At 31.4% G+C, this 16,649-nt stretch overlaps 1 protein-coding gene across 1 annotated transcript in view; it reads right to left on the bottom strand.

The window, feature by feature from the left end:
- Positions 1-4,919: 4,919 nt before the first annotated feature.
- The window catches only part of LOC127733910 (zwei Ig domain protein zig-8-like), a 58,188-nt gene continuing 46,458 nt past the window's right edge, over positions 4,920-16,649 (bottom strand). The window contains exons 2-7 of the mRNA XM_052243365.1: positions 16,151-16,266; positions 14,912-15,125; positions 12,660-12,683; positions 10,761-11,063; positions 8,000-8,023; positions 4,920-5,229 (exon numbers count right to left, since the gene is read on the bottom strand). Coding sequence (XP_052099325.1) covers positions 5,096-5,229; positions 8,000-8,023; positions 10,761-11,063; positions 12,660-12,683; positions 14,912-15,125; positions 16,151-16,266 — 815 coding nt within the window. The 3' untranslated portion in view covers positions 4,920-5,095. The remainder of the gene's footprint in view (positions 5,230-7,999; positions 8,024-10,760; positions 11,064-12,659; positions 12,684-14,911; positions 15,126-16,150; positions 16,267-16,649) is intronic.

Raw genomic sequence — 16,649 nt, 5'->3', positions numbered from 1 at the left:
GATTCCTCTGTTATAGGTAGGAAAATCGATGTATCTGTCGTAGGTAGGACTATCGATTTATCTGTTGTAGGTAGGACAATCGATTCGTCTTCTGTCAGTAGGATAATCGATTCCTCTGTTGTAGGTAGGACAATTGAATCGTCTGTTGTAGGTATGACAATCGATTCCTCTATTATAGATAGGATATTCGATAACTCTGTTATAGATAGGACAATCGATTTGTCTGTTGGAGGTAGAGCAATCGATTTCTCTGTAGAAGGTAGAATAATCGATTCCATTGTTGTAGACAGGATATTCGTTTACTCTGTTAATGATAGGATAATCGATTCGTCTGTTGTAGGTAGGACAATCGATACCTCTGTTGTAGGTAGGACAATCTATTCCTCTGTTGGAGGTATATGTTGTAGGTAGGACAACCGATTCCTCTGTTGTAGGTAGGACAATCAATTTATCTTTTGTAGGTAGAACAATCGATTCCTCTGTTATAGGTCGAAAAATATGTAATAAATGTTACTTGACAAGGTAAATAGTCAATTAAAATGTTTAAGCATGGTAGATAAAAGAAATTTACTCTGAAGTTCAATAAATCAAAAAGTGTAATAAAGACATGAAGATGTTAGATTGGTAATAAAGACATGGAGATGTAAGATTGGTAATAAAGACATGGAGATGTAAGATTGGTAATAAAGACATGGAGATGTAAGATTGGTAATAAAGACATGGAGATGTTAGATTGGTAATAAAGTCATGGAGATGTAAGATTGGTAATAAAGACATGAAGATGTAGGATTGGTAATAAAGACATGGAGATGTAAGATTGGTAATAAAGTCATGGAGATGTAGGATTGGTAATAAAGACATGGAGATGTAAGATTGGTAATAAAGACATGGAGATGTAGGATTGGTAATAAAGACATGGAGATGTAAGATTGGTAACAAAGTCATGGAGATGTAGGATTGGTAATAAAGACATGGAGATGTAAGATTGGTAACAAAGTCATGGAGATGTAGGATTGGTAACAAAGTCATGGAGATGTAAGATTGGTACTGTAAATTCAGAAATTATTGCATGCATTTATTATTGCGATTGTTAAAGAAAGAACAAACATGTGAGATTAATTATTGCGTTTTCAGATAAACCTGCATACATCTATATGTATCGGATATAAGAATGTGAGTTCTTATTATTGCGATTCCCACCCAGTCGCATTATGCGCATTAATGAAAACCTCTTAATAATTTCTGAATTTACAGTAATAAAGACATGGAGATGTAAGATTAGTAATAAAGACATGGAGATGTAAGATTAGTAATTAAGACATGGAGATGTAAGATTAGTAATAAAGACATGGAGATGTAAGATTGGCAATAAAGACATGGAGATGTAAGATTGGCAATAAAGACATGGAGATGTAAGATTGGCGATTTGTCTATTACAACAATAAAGAAGGTGTAACTTGTATAAAATAATTGAAAACTTTAAGCAGAAAATCGTTGCATTTCAAGTGAGCTATGTTGATATGGCTTATAAAAACGGATTTAATATATTGTATCATATTAGGATTTAAATTATCTTATAATTCATGTTCAATGTCGCATCAACAGACTGCAATACTTTAAACTGTTTTAATGTCAAAGTAATAATATACTAAGCCACATTTTTTACATCAAATTAAAAATAAACAAAAAACAAAATAAATAGCATGTCTTACCCGTATTATTTCTATTGTAATTATCTTTATTTCTTTATCATGTTTATTGCAAGTTATATATTCCCTTATTTCATTACTCTTAATTTCTATAGCCCTTTATTTCAGTAATCTTTATTTCTATAGCCCTTTATTTCAGGAATCTTTATTTCTATAGCCCTTATCTTATGAATAACATTGATTTCTATAGCCTTTTTTTTTCTTTATCCCTAATTTCTATTGCCCCTAATTTGCATAGCCCCCTCTTTCAATACCCTTTTTTTTTAATAATTATTTATTTCTAGAGTTCTTTTTTTTTATAAGTTCTATCGACCCTTATTTCAATAACCCTTATTTCTATAGCTTCTGTTTTCTTTGGCTTTAATTTCGATGAGCCCTTTATTTTCATTTGATAGGCTTATATCTTATAGCCTTTTTTTCTAAAGCCTCTGATTTCTACATTCCCTTTTTATTTCTATATACCTGTATTTCTATAGTCCCTCATTTCTATAGCAATTTGACCTATTAATATAACGCACTGTTTATATAGTGCCTTATTCCATTGCCCTTTATTATACAACCCCTTATTTCGCTTCTCTTTATTCTATAGCACCGTATTTCCATAGCCCCTGACTGTATGGTTGTCCTCAGAAAAGAAGAATAAAGTTAAGGACATGAATGTATATTAAATTCCTGAAGCCTTTTTGTTTTTTTTTTCTAAATCAAGATAACAAAATATTAAAAGGATTTTTCCAAAATTACAATGTACAAGATTATTACGCCAAATAAATATGAAAAGAATAACTTTACAGTTAAAGGTCTTGCATTTACTTCTCTTTTTCAGCAAACATAAATCAATTTCGTAGTTTGTTGTCATTATTTATCATAAATAAAGGCAGCAGTAGTATACCGCTGTTCGTCGTAAGGTTAATTATGACATTGATATTTGTTGTCATTAGTTATCAAAACGTATGGGTAATTATGACCTTGATATTTGTTGTCATTAGTTATTATAAAGGAGGGGTAATTATGACATTGATATTTGTTGTCATTAGTTATTATAACGTAGGGGTAATTATGACATTGTTATTTGTTGTCATTAGTTATTATAATGTTGGGGTAATTATGACATTGATATTTGTTGTCATTAGTAAGTATAATGTTGGGGTAATTATGACATTGATATGTGTTGTCATTAGTTATTATAATGTTGGGGTAATTATGACATTGATATTTGTTGTCATTAGTAAGTATAATGTTGGGGTAATTATGACATTGATATGTTTTGTCATTAGTTATTATAATGTTGGGGTAATTATGACATCGATATTTGTTGTCATTAGTTAGTATAATGTTGGGGTAATTATGACATTGATATTTGTTGTCAATAGTTATCATAACGTAGGGGTAATTATGACATTGGTATTTGTTGTCATTGGTTATTATAATGTTGGGGTAATGATGACATTGAGATTTGTTGTCATTAGTTATTATAACGTATGGGTGATTATGACATCGATATTTGTTGTCATTAGTTATCATAACGTTGGGGTGATTATGACATTGATATTTGTTGTCATTAGTTATTATAACGTAGGGGTAATTATGCCATCGATATTTGTTGTCATTACTTATCATAACGTTTGGGGTAATGATGACATTGATATGTGTTATCATTAGTTATTATAACGTTGGGGAAATTATGCCATCGATATTTGTTGTCATTAGTTATTATAACGTTTGGGGTAATGATGACATTGATATTTGTTGTCATTAGTTATTATAACGTAGGGGTGATTATGACATTGATATTTGTTGTCATTAGTTATCATAACGTAGGGGTTATTATGACATTAATATTTGTTGTCATTAGTTATTACAACGTAGGGGTTATTATGACATTGATATTTGTTGTCATTAGTTATTATAACGTAGGGGTTTTTATGACATTGATAGTTTAAGTTAAACTTATTGATAACTTTTCTATGTTCAGAGAAATAAAATCTTGCAAAAATATATACATTGTTTTCTATTGTTGTAGAATACATTTTAAGACTAGATTTTCTTTTTTTATCATTCGACACTCATTCATATGCATGTACATAAAAGTGTTCATCATTCACAGCAAGCAAAAACAAATATGTTGTATAGATGTATGTACATGTAGTTTTAAAAGCGTTTATCAAACTCATTTCACATTAAAGTGTTAATATAATGAAGCAATTATAATGCTATGAACATTTGAATAGTATTTACATTAGAAAAAAAGTAAGTACCAACTAATGCGTATGAAATGTGTGTGTTATAATGACATGAACATGAATACATGATATTTAGATCTAATATGGTACATGTCATGAGTAGTTAATCGACAAATATTACATATTTTTTTTTCTAAACTAAGTATATGCATAAATTGTGACATTGAAAATATATAATAAAGTTTGCCATTGACATGAAGTCTTGTTTATTCTGTATGATAAAGTTTGCCATTGGCATGAAGTCTGGTTTGTTCTGTCTAATAAAGTTTGCCCTTGACACGAAGTCTGGTTTGTTCTGTCTAATAAAGATTGCCATTAACATAAAGTCTGGGTTGTTCTGTATATAATAAAGATTGCCATTGACATGAAGTCTGGTTTGTTCTGTCTAATAAAGTTTGCCATTGACACGAAGTCTTCTTTGTTTTGTATAATAAAGTTTGCCATTGACACGAAGTCTGGTTTGTTCTGTATAATAAAGTTTGCCATTGACATGAAGTCTGGTTTGTTCTGTATAATAAAGTTTGCCATTGACACGAAGTCTGGTTTGTTCTGTCTAATAAAGTTTGCCATTAACTTGAAGTGTGGTTTGTTCTGTATAATACAGTTTGCCATAGACATGAAGTCTGGTTTGTTCTGTCTAATAAAGTTTGCCATTGACATGAAGTCTTGTTTGTTCTGTCTAATAAAGTTTGCCATTGACACGAAATCTTGTTTGTTCTGTCTAATAAAGTTTGCCATTGACATAAAGTCTGGTTTGTTCTGTCTAATAAAGTTTGCCATTGACATGAAGTCTGGTTTGTTCTGAGTCTTTCGACTATTTCTAAACTGACTACAAATGTATAATAAAATACGATGCACTAAATTGTAGAAAATAAAAGTCCTCACAGATTTGTGAAATACAACATGCGTACTTTTCCTTTCTATTTAGAACTATACCATTATCTTCATTATTGTTGCGTTGTACAGTAACCAATATTACTATACAACCTAGAACTACGTGTTCTATCTAAATGCCTACAAGCAGATTGAAATGTTAAAAAATAGAATGTTGATGCGTTTCTGTTACAAATAAACCCGTTTTACATAACACCATTCAAGCGACCAGAATCACAGAACTATCTCTTATTGGACGGTTTTGTCTAACCATCATGATAGCACACCGACGTGTAAAATGACTTGAATGAAGAGAACAGTACAAATTAATCCAGCTGTTGAACTTAAAAATCTAGCTGCATCACGGGGGTCTACACTTTCCGGCCTTGTTGTATGGTTAAGTGTACCTACAATATATCATTATTAGTGTACTTACAAAATATATCATTTTAAGTGTACCTACAATATATCATTATAAGTGTACCCACAATATATCATTATAAGTGTGTCATTAGTAGCTATTTTGAAAAAAAGATCAAAGTTGATGAATTTTATACTGAAACAGTATATTTCTTGTATTGAATTTGAATGCTATCTGAATTGCAAGTTGTTCATAAAATTCTGCCTATAATCAATCATTTACGATCTGTGTAATTATTGTATATAATACTTTACTTATAGGCTTCATACAAGTATTGTATACAATACTTCAGTTCTAAGCTTCATAAAATTATTGTATATGATACTTCAGTCTAGGATTCATAAAATTATTGTATATGATACTTCAGTCTAGGCTTCATACAATTATTGTATATGATACTTCAGTCTAGGATTCATACAATTATTGTATATGATACTTCAGTTTTATGCTTCATACAATTATTGTATATGATACTTCAGTTCTAGGCTTCATACAATTATTGTATATGATAATTCAGTTATAGGCTTCATACAATTATTGTATATGATAATTCAGTTCTAGGCTTCATACAATTATTGTATACAATACTTCAGTTCTAGGCTTCATACAATTATTGTATATGATTCTTGTTTTATGCTTCATACAATTATTGTATATGATACTCCAGTTTTAGGCTTCATACAATTATTGTATATGATTCTTGTTTTATGCTTCATACAATTATTGTATATGATACTTCAGTTTTAGGCTTCATACAATTATTTTATATGATTCTTGTTTTATGCTTCATACAATTATTGTATATGATACTCCAGTTTTAGGCTTCATACAATTATTGTATATGATACTTCAGTTCTAGGCTTCATACAATTATTGTATATGATTCTTGTTTTATGCTTCATACAATTATTGTATATGATACTCCAGTTTTAGGCTTCATACAATTATTGTATATGATTTTTGTTTTATGCTTCATACAATTATTGTATATGATACTTCAGTTTTAGGCTTCATACAATTATTGTATATGATACTTCAGTTTTAGGCTTCATACAATTATTGTATATGATACTCCAGTTTTAGGCTTCATACAATTATTGTATATGATTCTTGTTTTATGCTTCATACAATTATTGTATATGATACTTCAGTTTTAGGCTTCATACAATTATTGTGTATGATTCTTGTTTTATGCTTCATACAATTATTGTATATGATACTCCAGTTTTAGGCTTCATACAAAGTAATATCTATTTGTTTTACTGTTGTGTGTTACGGATATGTTCTCTTTTGAATACATTAAGAGATATAGAGGTCAAGGAGACATGCATCGACCGAATACATCTCATTATATACATATACAATGTCAAGAGATCAAATGATACGGTTCCTTCTGCTGGGTTCGTTTATATTCGACACATAAATTAATGTCTTGCATGATCTCAGTGAAGCTTAGTTTTACACTTTAATGTCTTGTGTGATCTCAGTGCAGTTTAGTTATATTCTTTAATGTCTTGTGTGATCTCAGTGCAGCTTAGTTTTAAAATTTAATGTCTAGTATGATCTTAGTGCAGCTTATTTTTACACTTTAATGTTTTGTATGATCTCAGTGCAGCTTAGTTTTACTCTTTAATGTCGTGTGTGATCTCAGTGCAGCTTAGTTTTAAAATTTAATGTCTAATATGATCTTAGTGCAACTTATTTTTACACTTTAATGTCTTGTGTGATCTTAGTGCAGCTTAGTTTTACTCTTTAATGTCTTGTGTGATCTCATTGCAGCTTAGTTTTAAAATTTAATGTCTAGTATGATCTTAGTGCAGCTTATTTTTACACTTTAATGTCTTGTATGATCTCAGTGCAGATTAGTTTTACTCTTTAATGTCTTGTGTGATCACAGTGCAGCTTAGTTTTACTCTTTAATGTCTAGTATGATCTTAGTGCAGCTAAGTTTTACACTTTAATGTCTTATATGATCTTAGTGCAGCTTAGTTTTACACATTAATGTCTTGTGTGATCTCAGTGCAATTCAGTTTTACACTTTAATGTCTTGTATTATCTCAATGCAGCTTAGTTTTACTCTTTAATGTCTTGTGTGATCTCAGTGCAGCTTAGTTTTACTCTTTAATGCCTTGTATGATCTCAGTGCAGCTTAGTTTTACTCTTTAATGTCTTGTATGATCTCAGTGCGGCTTAGTTTCACTCTTTAATGTCTTGTATGATCTTAGTGCAGCTTAGTTTTACACTTTAATGTCTCCTATAATCTCAGTGCAGCTTAGTTTTACACTTTAATGTCTTGTATTATCTCAGTGCAGCTAAGTTTTACTCTTTAATGTCTTGTATGATCTCATTGCAGCTTAGTTTTACCCTTTAATGTCTTGTATGATCTCAGTGCAGCTTAGTTTTACACTTTAATGTCTTGTGTGATCTCAGTGCAGCTTAGTTTTACACTTTAATGTCTTGTGTGATCATAGTGCCACTTAGTTTTACACTTTTATGTCTTGTATGATCTTAGTGCAGCTTAGTTTTACACTTTAATGTCTTGTATGATCTCAGTGCAGCTTAATTTTACACTTTAATGTCTTATATGATCTCAGTGCAGCTTAGTTTTACACTTTAATGTCTTGTGTGATCTCAGTGCAGCTTAGTTTTACACTTTAATGTCTTGTATGATCATAGTGCAGCTTAGTTTCACACTACACAACATTGATAACAGTAGTGTGTTACCTAATTTGTTATTTAATTATTTCGTCACTTACCTCTTTTTGCATAGTTGGAACCTGCTGTTAGAATAAAAAAAAACTTATGAATAAAATGTTCTAGTAACGTCATATCAAATACATTTAATCAATTTAGATTAACTTTTAGGATGGATAATATACTGCATGCGATTTGATGACTAAAGATGCATATCCCATTAGTATTTCATTTATAAATATCGTTCAAAGTTTTGATAATGGTAATGGCTTTTACATCTGAATTTTTCAAGAAGTGATGAAGCAGATGCTTGAAGTGTCATAATCGATATAGTTGCAGATTGTACATGCAGATCAGCGATAATTTTTGTATGTGCATAAATAGTTTTAATTATTTAAATGAAAACGGCAGATGTGGTTCAAGTCGCTCAATCGTTTTGTATTCTTTTTGGTGTTTTGATAATTTATTTATATTTCTATCTGTTTTGTGGACTGTTTTTCTGAAATTGTTTTCTTTTGGACCACGGACTTTCGTTTATCTGTTATTTAACAGCTTGATATCTTTTCCACTGTGTTATGTACCCTACAAGATTGCTATGGCTGTGCGAAATGTCCGTATAAGCTCTGTTATTGAAATTATAAGTCTCAAGAGTTAACTGCGGAACAAAAGCAAATATACCAACAACGCAATAAGGCATTTATATATTTGACCTCACCATTTAATGGTATTGATAGAAAAATGAAAATATTTTATTAGATGCTTTCTAAGTCAATTAAGACGATACACTCCCACAACTCCTACAAAAACAATATCATTCTAAATGACGATATAGACATAAGTATATGACCATATGATATTTCTATAATGACTATATCAATCCAAATATATAACGGTATAATATATGACCTTATGATATTTCTATAATGACTACATCAGTCCAAATGACGGTATAGTATATGACCTTCTGATATTTCTATAATGACAATATCAATCCAAATGACGGTATAGTATATGACCTTCTGATATTTCTATAATGACAATATCAATCCAAATGACAGTACTTCTGATATTTTTATAATGACTATATCAATCCAAACGACGGTATAGTATATGACCATCTGATATTTCTATAATGACAATATCAATCCAAATGACGGTATAATATATGACCTTCTGATATTTCTATAATGACAATATCAATCCAAATGACAGTACTTCTGATATTTCTATAATGACAATATCAATCCAAATGACGGTATAATATAATTATGACCTTCTGATATTTCTATAATGACAATATCAATCCAAATGACAGTACTTCTGATATTTCTATAATGACAATATCTATCCAAATGACGGTATAGTATATGACCATCTGATATTTCTATAATGACAATATCAATCCAAATGACAGTACTTCTGATATTTCTATAATGACAATATCTATCCAAATGATGATATAGTATATGACCATCTGATATTTCTATAATGACAATATCAATCCAAATTACAGTATTTCTGATATTTCTATAATGACAATATCTATCCAAATGACGGTATAGTGTATGACCTTCTGATATTTCTATAATGACTATATCAATCTACATGACAATATATATAGTATATGACCATCTGATATTTCTATAATGATAATATCAATCCAAATGACGGTATAGTATATGACCTTATGATATTTCTATAATGACAATATCAATCCAAATGACGGTATAGTATATGACCATATGATATTTCTATAATGACAATATCAATCCAAATGACGGTATAGTATATGACCTTCTGATGTTTCTATAATGACTACATCAGTCCAAATGACGGTATAATATATGACCTTATGATATTTCTATGATTGACAATATCAACCCAAATAACGGTATAATATATGACCTTCTGATGTTTCTATAATGACAATATCAATCCAAATGACGGTATAATATATGACCTTTTGATATTTCTATAATGACAAAACAACAGAATTAATAGTACGCTTTGAAGTGCCAAAGTATGAAAAAATGTAAACCAATTCAAAAGGGGAGTTCATGGTCTGATTCACACTACAACAATGAAGGAAACACGGATGACAGCAACCAAACACTAAATAACAGATTCCTAACTTGGGACAGGCACATAAAAAATGCAGCGGGTTTTACTTGTTTATGAGCGCTGCACACCTACCCTGGGACAGTGATGTAACAGCACAATAGTATCCGCAAATTATAAAAGCAAACTGTATAAAGCATTTTAAAAGAAATTATCCCTCGTCAAACATACTAAAATTAAAAATCGTTTAAATTGTATGGTCAACACCACAGGATGATAAACAATCCTAATTACAAACGAACGTTTCAAGAGGAGAAAGGTTTGACAGAGCGCCACTGATGTATGGACTGACACAAGGACTGATGTATAGACTGACACAAGGACTGACGTATGGACTGACACAAGGACTGATGTATGGACTGACACAAGGACTGGTGTATGGACTGACACAAGGACTGACGTATGGACTGACACAAGGACTAATGTTGAAGACGTATGTCTCTCCGTCCCGGGCACACATGTTTTACCTCTATCTAAATTCTGTATCCTATTTAGTTTTGACACTATTACAATGATACGTTTAAAAATAGAATTCACAAATCTATGCACTGTGAATAAATCTAACAGGTAATTTTGTGAATTTTTATTATCATTAGTGCATATTTTTTATTTGTATCATATGATATTCAACGATGAAAATTTATTGTGTAAAAGAATACTGGTTAAACTACATCGCAATGGCCGATTGCCTGCAAATTAACTTACCACTTAAAACATTGACTTTCATCTTAGTAATGAGATCATCCTGACTGTGACTTGTGGCTCGACAGATGTAGGTCCCATTGTCGTCAATTTTTGAACTTTTTATTTCTAAAGAACTAGTTAGAACACCAGCATTCCGGGCATAATGTTTTTTAATGTATATTTTTTCATACGGGTCTGAAAAAAGTTTTTCTCCGTCTTTAAACCACTGTATATCATCAGGAGGGTTCGGAGTACCCGTGGCATTACAAAATAGTTTGATAGAGCTTCCTTTTTCTGGAAACTCAGTTCCGGATATTTTTATTTCTGAAAAAGAAAAATAAGTTTTGTCTGCCTCAATCAGATTCAAAACTGCTAACTACGGATCCGCAACGCTTAAAGTTTTACGATATTTTTGACAATTTGCGGACTAAGATCCGCAAATTGTAAAATATATACCATAAGCACCATAGGAGTAACGGTTCCACAGCTACAAAACTGCGGGATTTTAGGCTCGCAATACACAAGATTGTCTAAATTAAGTAACTCGAGTTTTGAATAAACTATTAAGGGAGCTACCATTTGATTTTTATGGGGGGGGGGGGGGGGGGCTAGGATGAAATTTGAAAAAAAATAGGCAGGACAGGAGTTTTGAGTAAAAAAAAAGGCAGGACCGAATAGAGTGAAAAATAAAAAGGCAGGACAGAGATTACAACTAAAAAAAAATGCAAGCAAAAAATTTTTCATCCTAGCCACCCCATAAAAATCAAATGGCAGCTCCCTAATGTCATATTTTACAAATAAATCTACTAACAATTTTGATTATTTGTTTTGAATAATGCATATCGCTGACGAATCTGAATTTATAAATTCTCCTTTGTCGAGGCAGGTATCACTTTTTCAAATTTAGAAAAGATCGAGTTCAGATGACAACTGTCAGAAAGAAACAACATTAATCCATCAATGCAACAAGTATTGTATGTCGATCGAAGAGTACAGACCGTTCGGTAGTACGTACAGTTTATTGTATGTCCATTGAGGAGTACAGACCGTTCGGTAGTACGTACAGTTTATTGTATGTCCATTGAAGAGTACAGACCGTTCGGTAGCACGTACAGTTTATTGTATGTCCATTGAGGAGTACAGACCGTTCGGTGGTACGTACAGTTTATTGTATGTCCATTGAAGAGTACAAACCGTTTGGTAGTACGTACAGTTTATTGTATGTCCATTGAAGAGTACAGACCGTTCGGTAGCACGTACAGTTTATTGTATGTCCATTGAGGAGTACAGACCGTTCGGTAGTATGTACAGTTAATTGTATGTCCATTGAAGAGTACAAACCGTTTGGTAGCACATACAGTTTATTGTATGTCCATTGAAGAGTACAGACCGTTCGGTAGCACGTACAGTTTATTGTATGTCCATTGAAGAGTACAACCCGTTCGGTAGCACGTACAGTTCATTGTATGTCCATTGAAGAGTACAGACCGTTCGGTAGCACGTACAGTTTATTGTATGTCCATTGAAGAGTACAGACCGTTCGGTAGTACGTACAGTTTATTGTATGTCCATTGAAGAGTACAGACCGTTCGGTAGTACGTACAGTTTATTGTATGTCCATTGAAGATTACAGACCGTTCGGTAGTACGTACAGTTTATTGTATATCCATTGAAGAGTACAGTGGGGTTTTTTTTAGCATCTAAACATATAACAACTTTATGAAAAATATTATCCATCGGATAACCCGTGGTAAACACCTGATATATATCTAGTTGTCTCAAATTAACCCAACAATGTTAGATCTGCAAATTTGCGTTAGCTAATTTGTTTGTTCTTTCCTGAGCGGGATGCGAACCCCTGCTTTTGTGACATCGTATAGATAACTACTATAAATAATAAACAAATACTAAATATCTTACCTGCTTTTCTAGGTAAAATTGCATCTGAAAAGATTATAAACAAACATGATCATTTTTTTTTATAATTTTCACTACATTTGTATGTGATATGATTTCAAAATTGAAATGTTTTTTTTCTTGCTTTCTTTACATACAAAAGGTGACGTATAAATGTAAAAAGTAAAATGAATTTTTAATTTATCACCGTCCTTTTCTGATACAAGCTTTATCCCATATATGTGGAACAGTATCATCGTTTATATTAGTAACGTAAGACTTGATAGTGTACTTATCAACTGAATCATGGCAGCAAAGTATTTTGCAAGCTTCGAGCCTTAATTTTGTGTGTTAATCAACTCAATCATGGCAGCAAAGATTTTAGCAAGCTTTAAACCTTAATGTTATGTATCAAACTGTCCAATCATGGCAGCAAAGATTTTAGCAAGCTTTAAGTGTTTATGTTGTGTATTAATCTGTACAATCATGGCAGCAAAGTTTTTAGCAAGCTTTAAGTCTTTATGTTGTGTATTAATCTGTACAATCATGGCAGCAAAGTTTTTAGCAAGCTTTAAGTGTTTATGTTGTGTATTAATCTGTCTAATCATGGCAGCAAAGTTTTTAGCAAGCTTTAAGTCTTTATGTTGTGTATTAATCTGTCCAATCATGGCAGCAAAGTTTTTAGAAAGCTTTAAGTCTTTATGTTGTGTATTAATCTGTCCAATCATGGCAGCAAAGTTTTTAGCAAGCTTTAAGTCTTTACGTGTATATTAATCTGTTTAATAATGGCAGCAAAGTTTTAAGAAAGCTTTAAGTCTTTATGTTGTGTATTAATCTTTCCAATCATGGCAGCAAAGTTTTTAGCAAGCTTTAAGTCTCTATGTTATGTATTAATCTGTCCAATCATGGCAGCAAAGTTTTGAGCAAGCTTTAAACCTTAATGTTGTGTATTTATCTGTCCAATCATGGCAGCAAAGTTTTGAGCAAGCTTTAAAACTTAATGTTGTGTATTAATCTGTCTAATCATGGCAGCAAAGTTTTTAGCAAGCTTTAAACCCTAATGTTGTGTATCAAACTGTCCAATCATGGCAGCAAAGTTTTTAGCAAGCTTTAAACCTTAATGTTGTGTATTAATCTGTCCAATCATGGCTGCAAAGTTGTTAGCAAGCTTTAAACCTTAATGTGATGTATCAATCTGTCAAATCATGATAGCAAAGTTTTTAGCAAGCTTTAAGTCTTTATGTTTTGTATTAATCTGTCCAATCATGGCAGCAAAGTTTTTAGCAAGCTTTAAGTGTTTATGTTGTGTATTAATCTGCCTAATCATGGCAGCAAAGTTTTTAGCAAGCTTTAAGTGTTTATGTTGTGTATTAATCTGTACAATCATGGCAGCAAAGTTTTTAGCAAGCTTTAAGTCTTTATGTTGTGTATTAATCTGTCCAATCATGGCAGCAAAGTTTTTAGCAAGCTTTAAGTGTTTATGTTGTGTATTAATCTGTCTAATCATGGCAGCAAAGTTTTAAGCAAGCTTTAAGTCTTTATGTTGTGTATTAATCTTTCCAATCATGGCAGCAAAGTTTTTAGCAAGCTTTAAGTCTCTATGTTATGTATTAATCTGTCTAATCATGGCAGCAAAGTTTTTAGCAAGCTTTAAGTCTTTACGTGTATATTAATCTGTCCAATCATGGCAGCAAAGTTTTTAGCAAGCTTTAAGTCTTTATGTTGTGTATTAATCTTTCCAATCATGGCAGCAAAGTTTTTAGCAAGCTTTAAGTCTCTATGTTATGTATTAATCTTTCCAATCATGGCAGCAAAGTTTTTAGCAAGCTTTAAGTCTTTATGTTGTGTATTAATCTTTCCAATCATGGCAGCAAAGTTTTTAGCAAGCTTTAAGTCTCTATGTTATGTATTAATCTGTCCAATCATGGCAGCAAAGTTTTTAGCAAGACCTTAATGTTGCGTATTAATCTGTCCAATCATGGCAGCAAAGTTTTTAGCAAGCTTTAAGTGTTTATGTTGTGTATTAATCTGTCTAATCATGGCAGCAAAGTTTTTAGCAAGCTTTAAGTCTTTATGTTGTGTATTAATCTGTCTTATCATGGCAGCAAAGTTTTTAGCAAGCTTTAAGTCTTTATGTTGTGTATGAATCTGTCCAATCATGGCAGCAATGTTTTTAGCAAGGTTTAAACCTTAATGTTGTGTATTAATCTGTCCAATCATGGCAGCAAAATAGTTTGAAAGCTTCGAGCATTAATGACCTTAATATGGTAACATACCTATCACAGATAAAGTTATATTCTGTCGAAGCATCTGCCCTCGCACACTAACTTGACATTCATACACCCCTGCATCATGTAACTGTACATTTTTAATACTTAGATTCCACTGCTGTTTCCATGAGATATGTTTGGCCTGAAATCTATTATCTTGAGCAAATAGTTGTTCACCTGTTGTTATTGGTGTTATATAAGGAATTTTCCTCCATGTAACCTGAAATTAATCAAATATATCTTTTTTATTTTACCGGCCTTTTTCCCATAACTACATTTACGTATCTTTTTTTAAATTTAGTTTACGTCATTAAGTCATATTGAATATCCGGTTGAATGTGATATTGGTTTAGTTAAGTGATATTGAATACCCGGTTGAATGTGATATTGGTTTAGTAAAGTCATATTGAATATCCGGTTGAATGTGATATTGGTTTAATTAAGTCATATTGAATATCCAGATGAAAGTTATATTGGTTTAGTTAAGTCATATTGAATACCTGGTTTAATGTGATATTGGTTTAGTTAAGTCATATTGAATACCTGGTTGAATGTGATATTGATTTAGTTAAGTGATATTGAATACCCGGTTGAATGTGATATTGGTTTAGTTAAGTCCTATTGAATACCCTGTTGAATGTGATATTGGTTTAGTTAAGTCATATTGAATACCCGGATGAATGTGATATTGGTTTAGTTAAGTCATATTGAATAACCGGATGAAAGTGATATTGGTTTAGTCAATTGGTTTCCGAAGCATACCGTATAGATTCCTAAAAGGTAAAATGATTTGAGTATAGTAGATCTTCTGGATCTTAAAAGGTAACATAATTTGAGTATAGTAGATCTTCTGGATCTTAAAAGGTAAAATGAGTTGAGTATAGTAGCTCTGGATCTTAAAAGGTAAAATGAGTTGAGTATAGTAGATCTTCTGGATCTTAAAAGGTAAAATGAGTTGAGTATAGTAGATCTTCTGGATACAGTCGATAGTTGAGTATAGTAGATCTTCTGGATACAGTCGATAGTTGGGTCGATATAAAAACACAACACATAACAATGTAGATATTATATAAATCATGCTAATATTAATCTAATTTTAATTGACTTTTTTATAATGCTTTGTGTTGTACTAAGATACTTAGTTTACAACACTTAGTAGTCGAAATTTTAAAACATTATTTCATGTATATAAAACGTAACTAATAACAGATAATACAGACAGAAGAAAATACGTATTCAACACACTCTTTTAGTTCCTAGGTTTTCTACAGTACATTCTAACATTGCAGTCTCCCCTCTGTGAACTGATATATGTCTAGGTACAGGTAAAAACTTGGGTGGTATTACAGGACCTTTTCTACCTGAAACGAGTCAAACGCATATGTATACATAGAGATATATTAATATTGTCAATATCTTCTTCACGTTATCTAACAACTATATATCTCATTAAAAAGAAGTGCAAGACTTGGAATTAGATAGAAGTAACATAATATATTTTAAATCAACCATCATAATTGTCAATATGTTCCTTTGTTCAAAAATCGAACAGAATTATATCGTTATGAAACATTTCAACAATTAAGAAATGTTTTAATTTGTATGTGAAGAATGTACTACAAAGACAGGTTAAAAAAACAGACATATGATACGTACAGACCTATGATAAGTACAGACCTATGATAAGTACAGACCTATGATACGTACACACCTATGATACGTACACACCTATGATACGTACACA

This window comes from Mytilus californianus, unplaced genomic scaffold (assembly GCF_021869535.1).
Source record: "Mytilus californianus isolate M0D057914Y unplaced genomic scaffold, xbMytCali1.0.p SCAF_3, whole genome shotgun sequence".
NCBI lineage: Eukaryota > Metazoa > Mollusca > Bivalvia > Mytilida > Mytilidae > Mytilus > Mytilus californianus.
The sequence above is the reverse complement of the archived record's forward strand: the minus strand, read 5'-3'. Positions and strand labels throughout refer to the sequence as shown.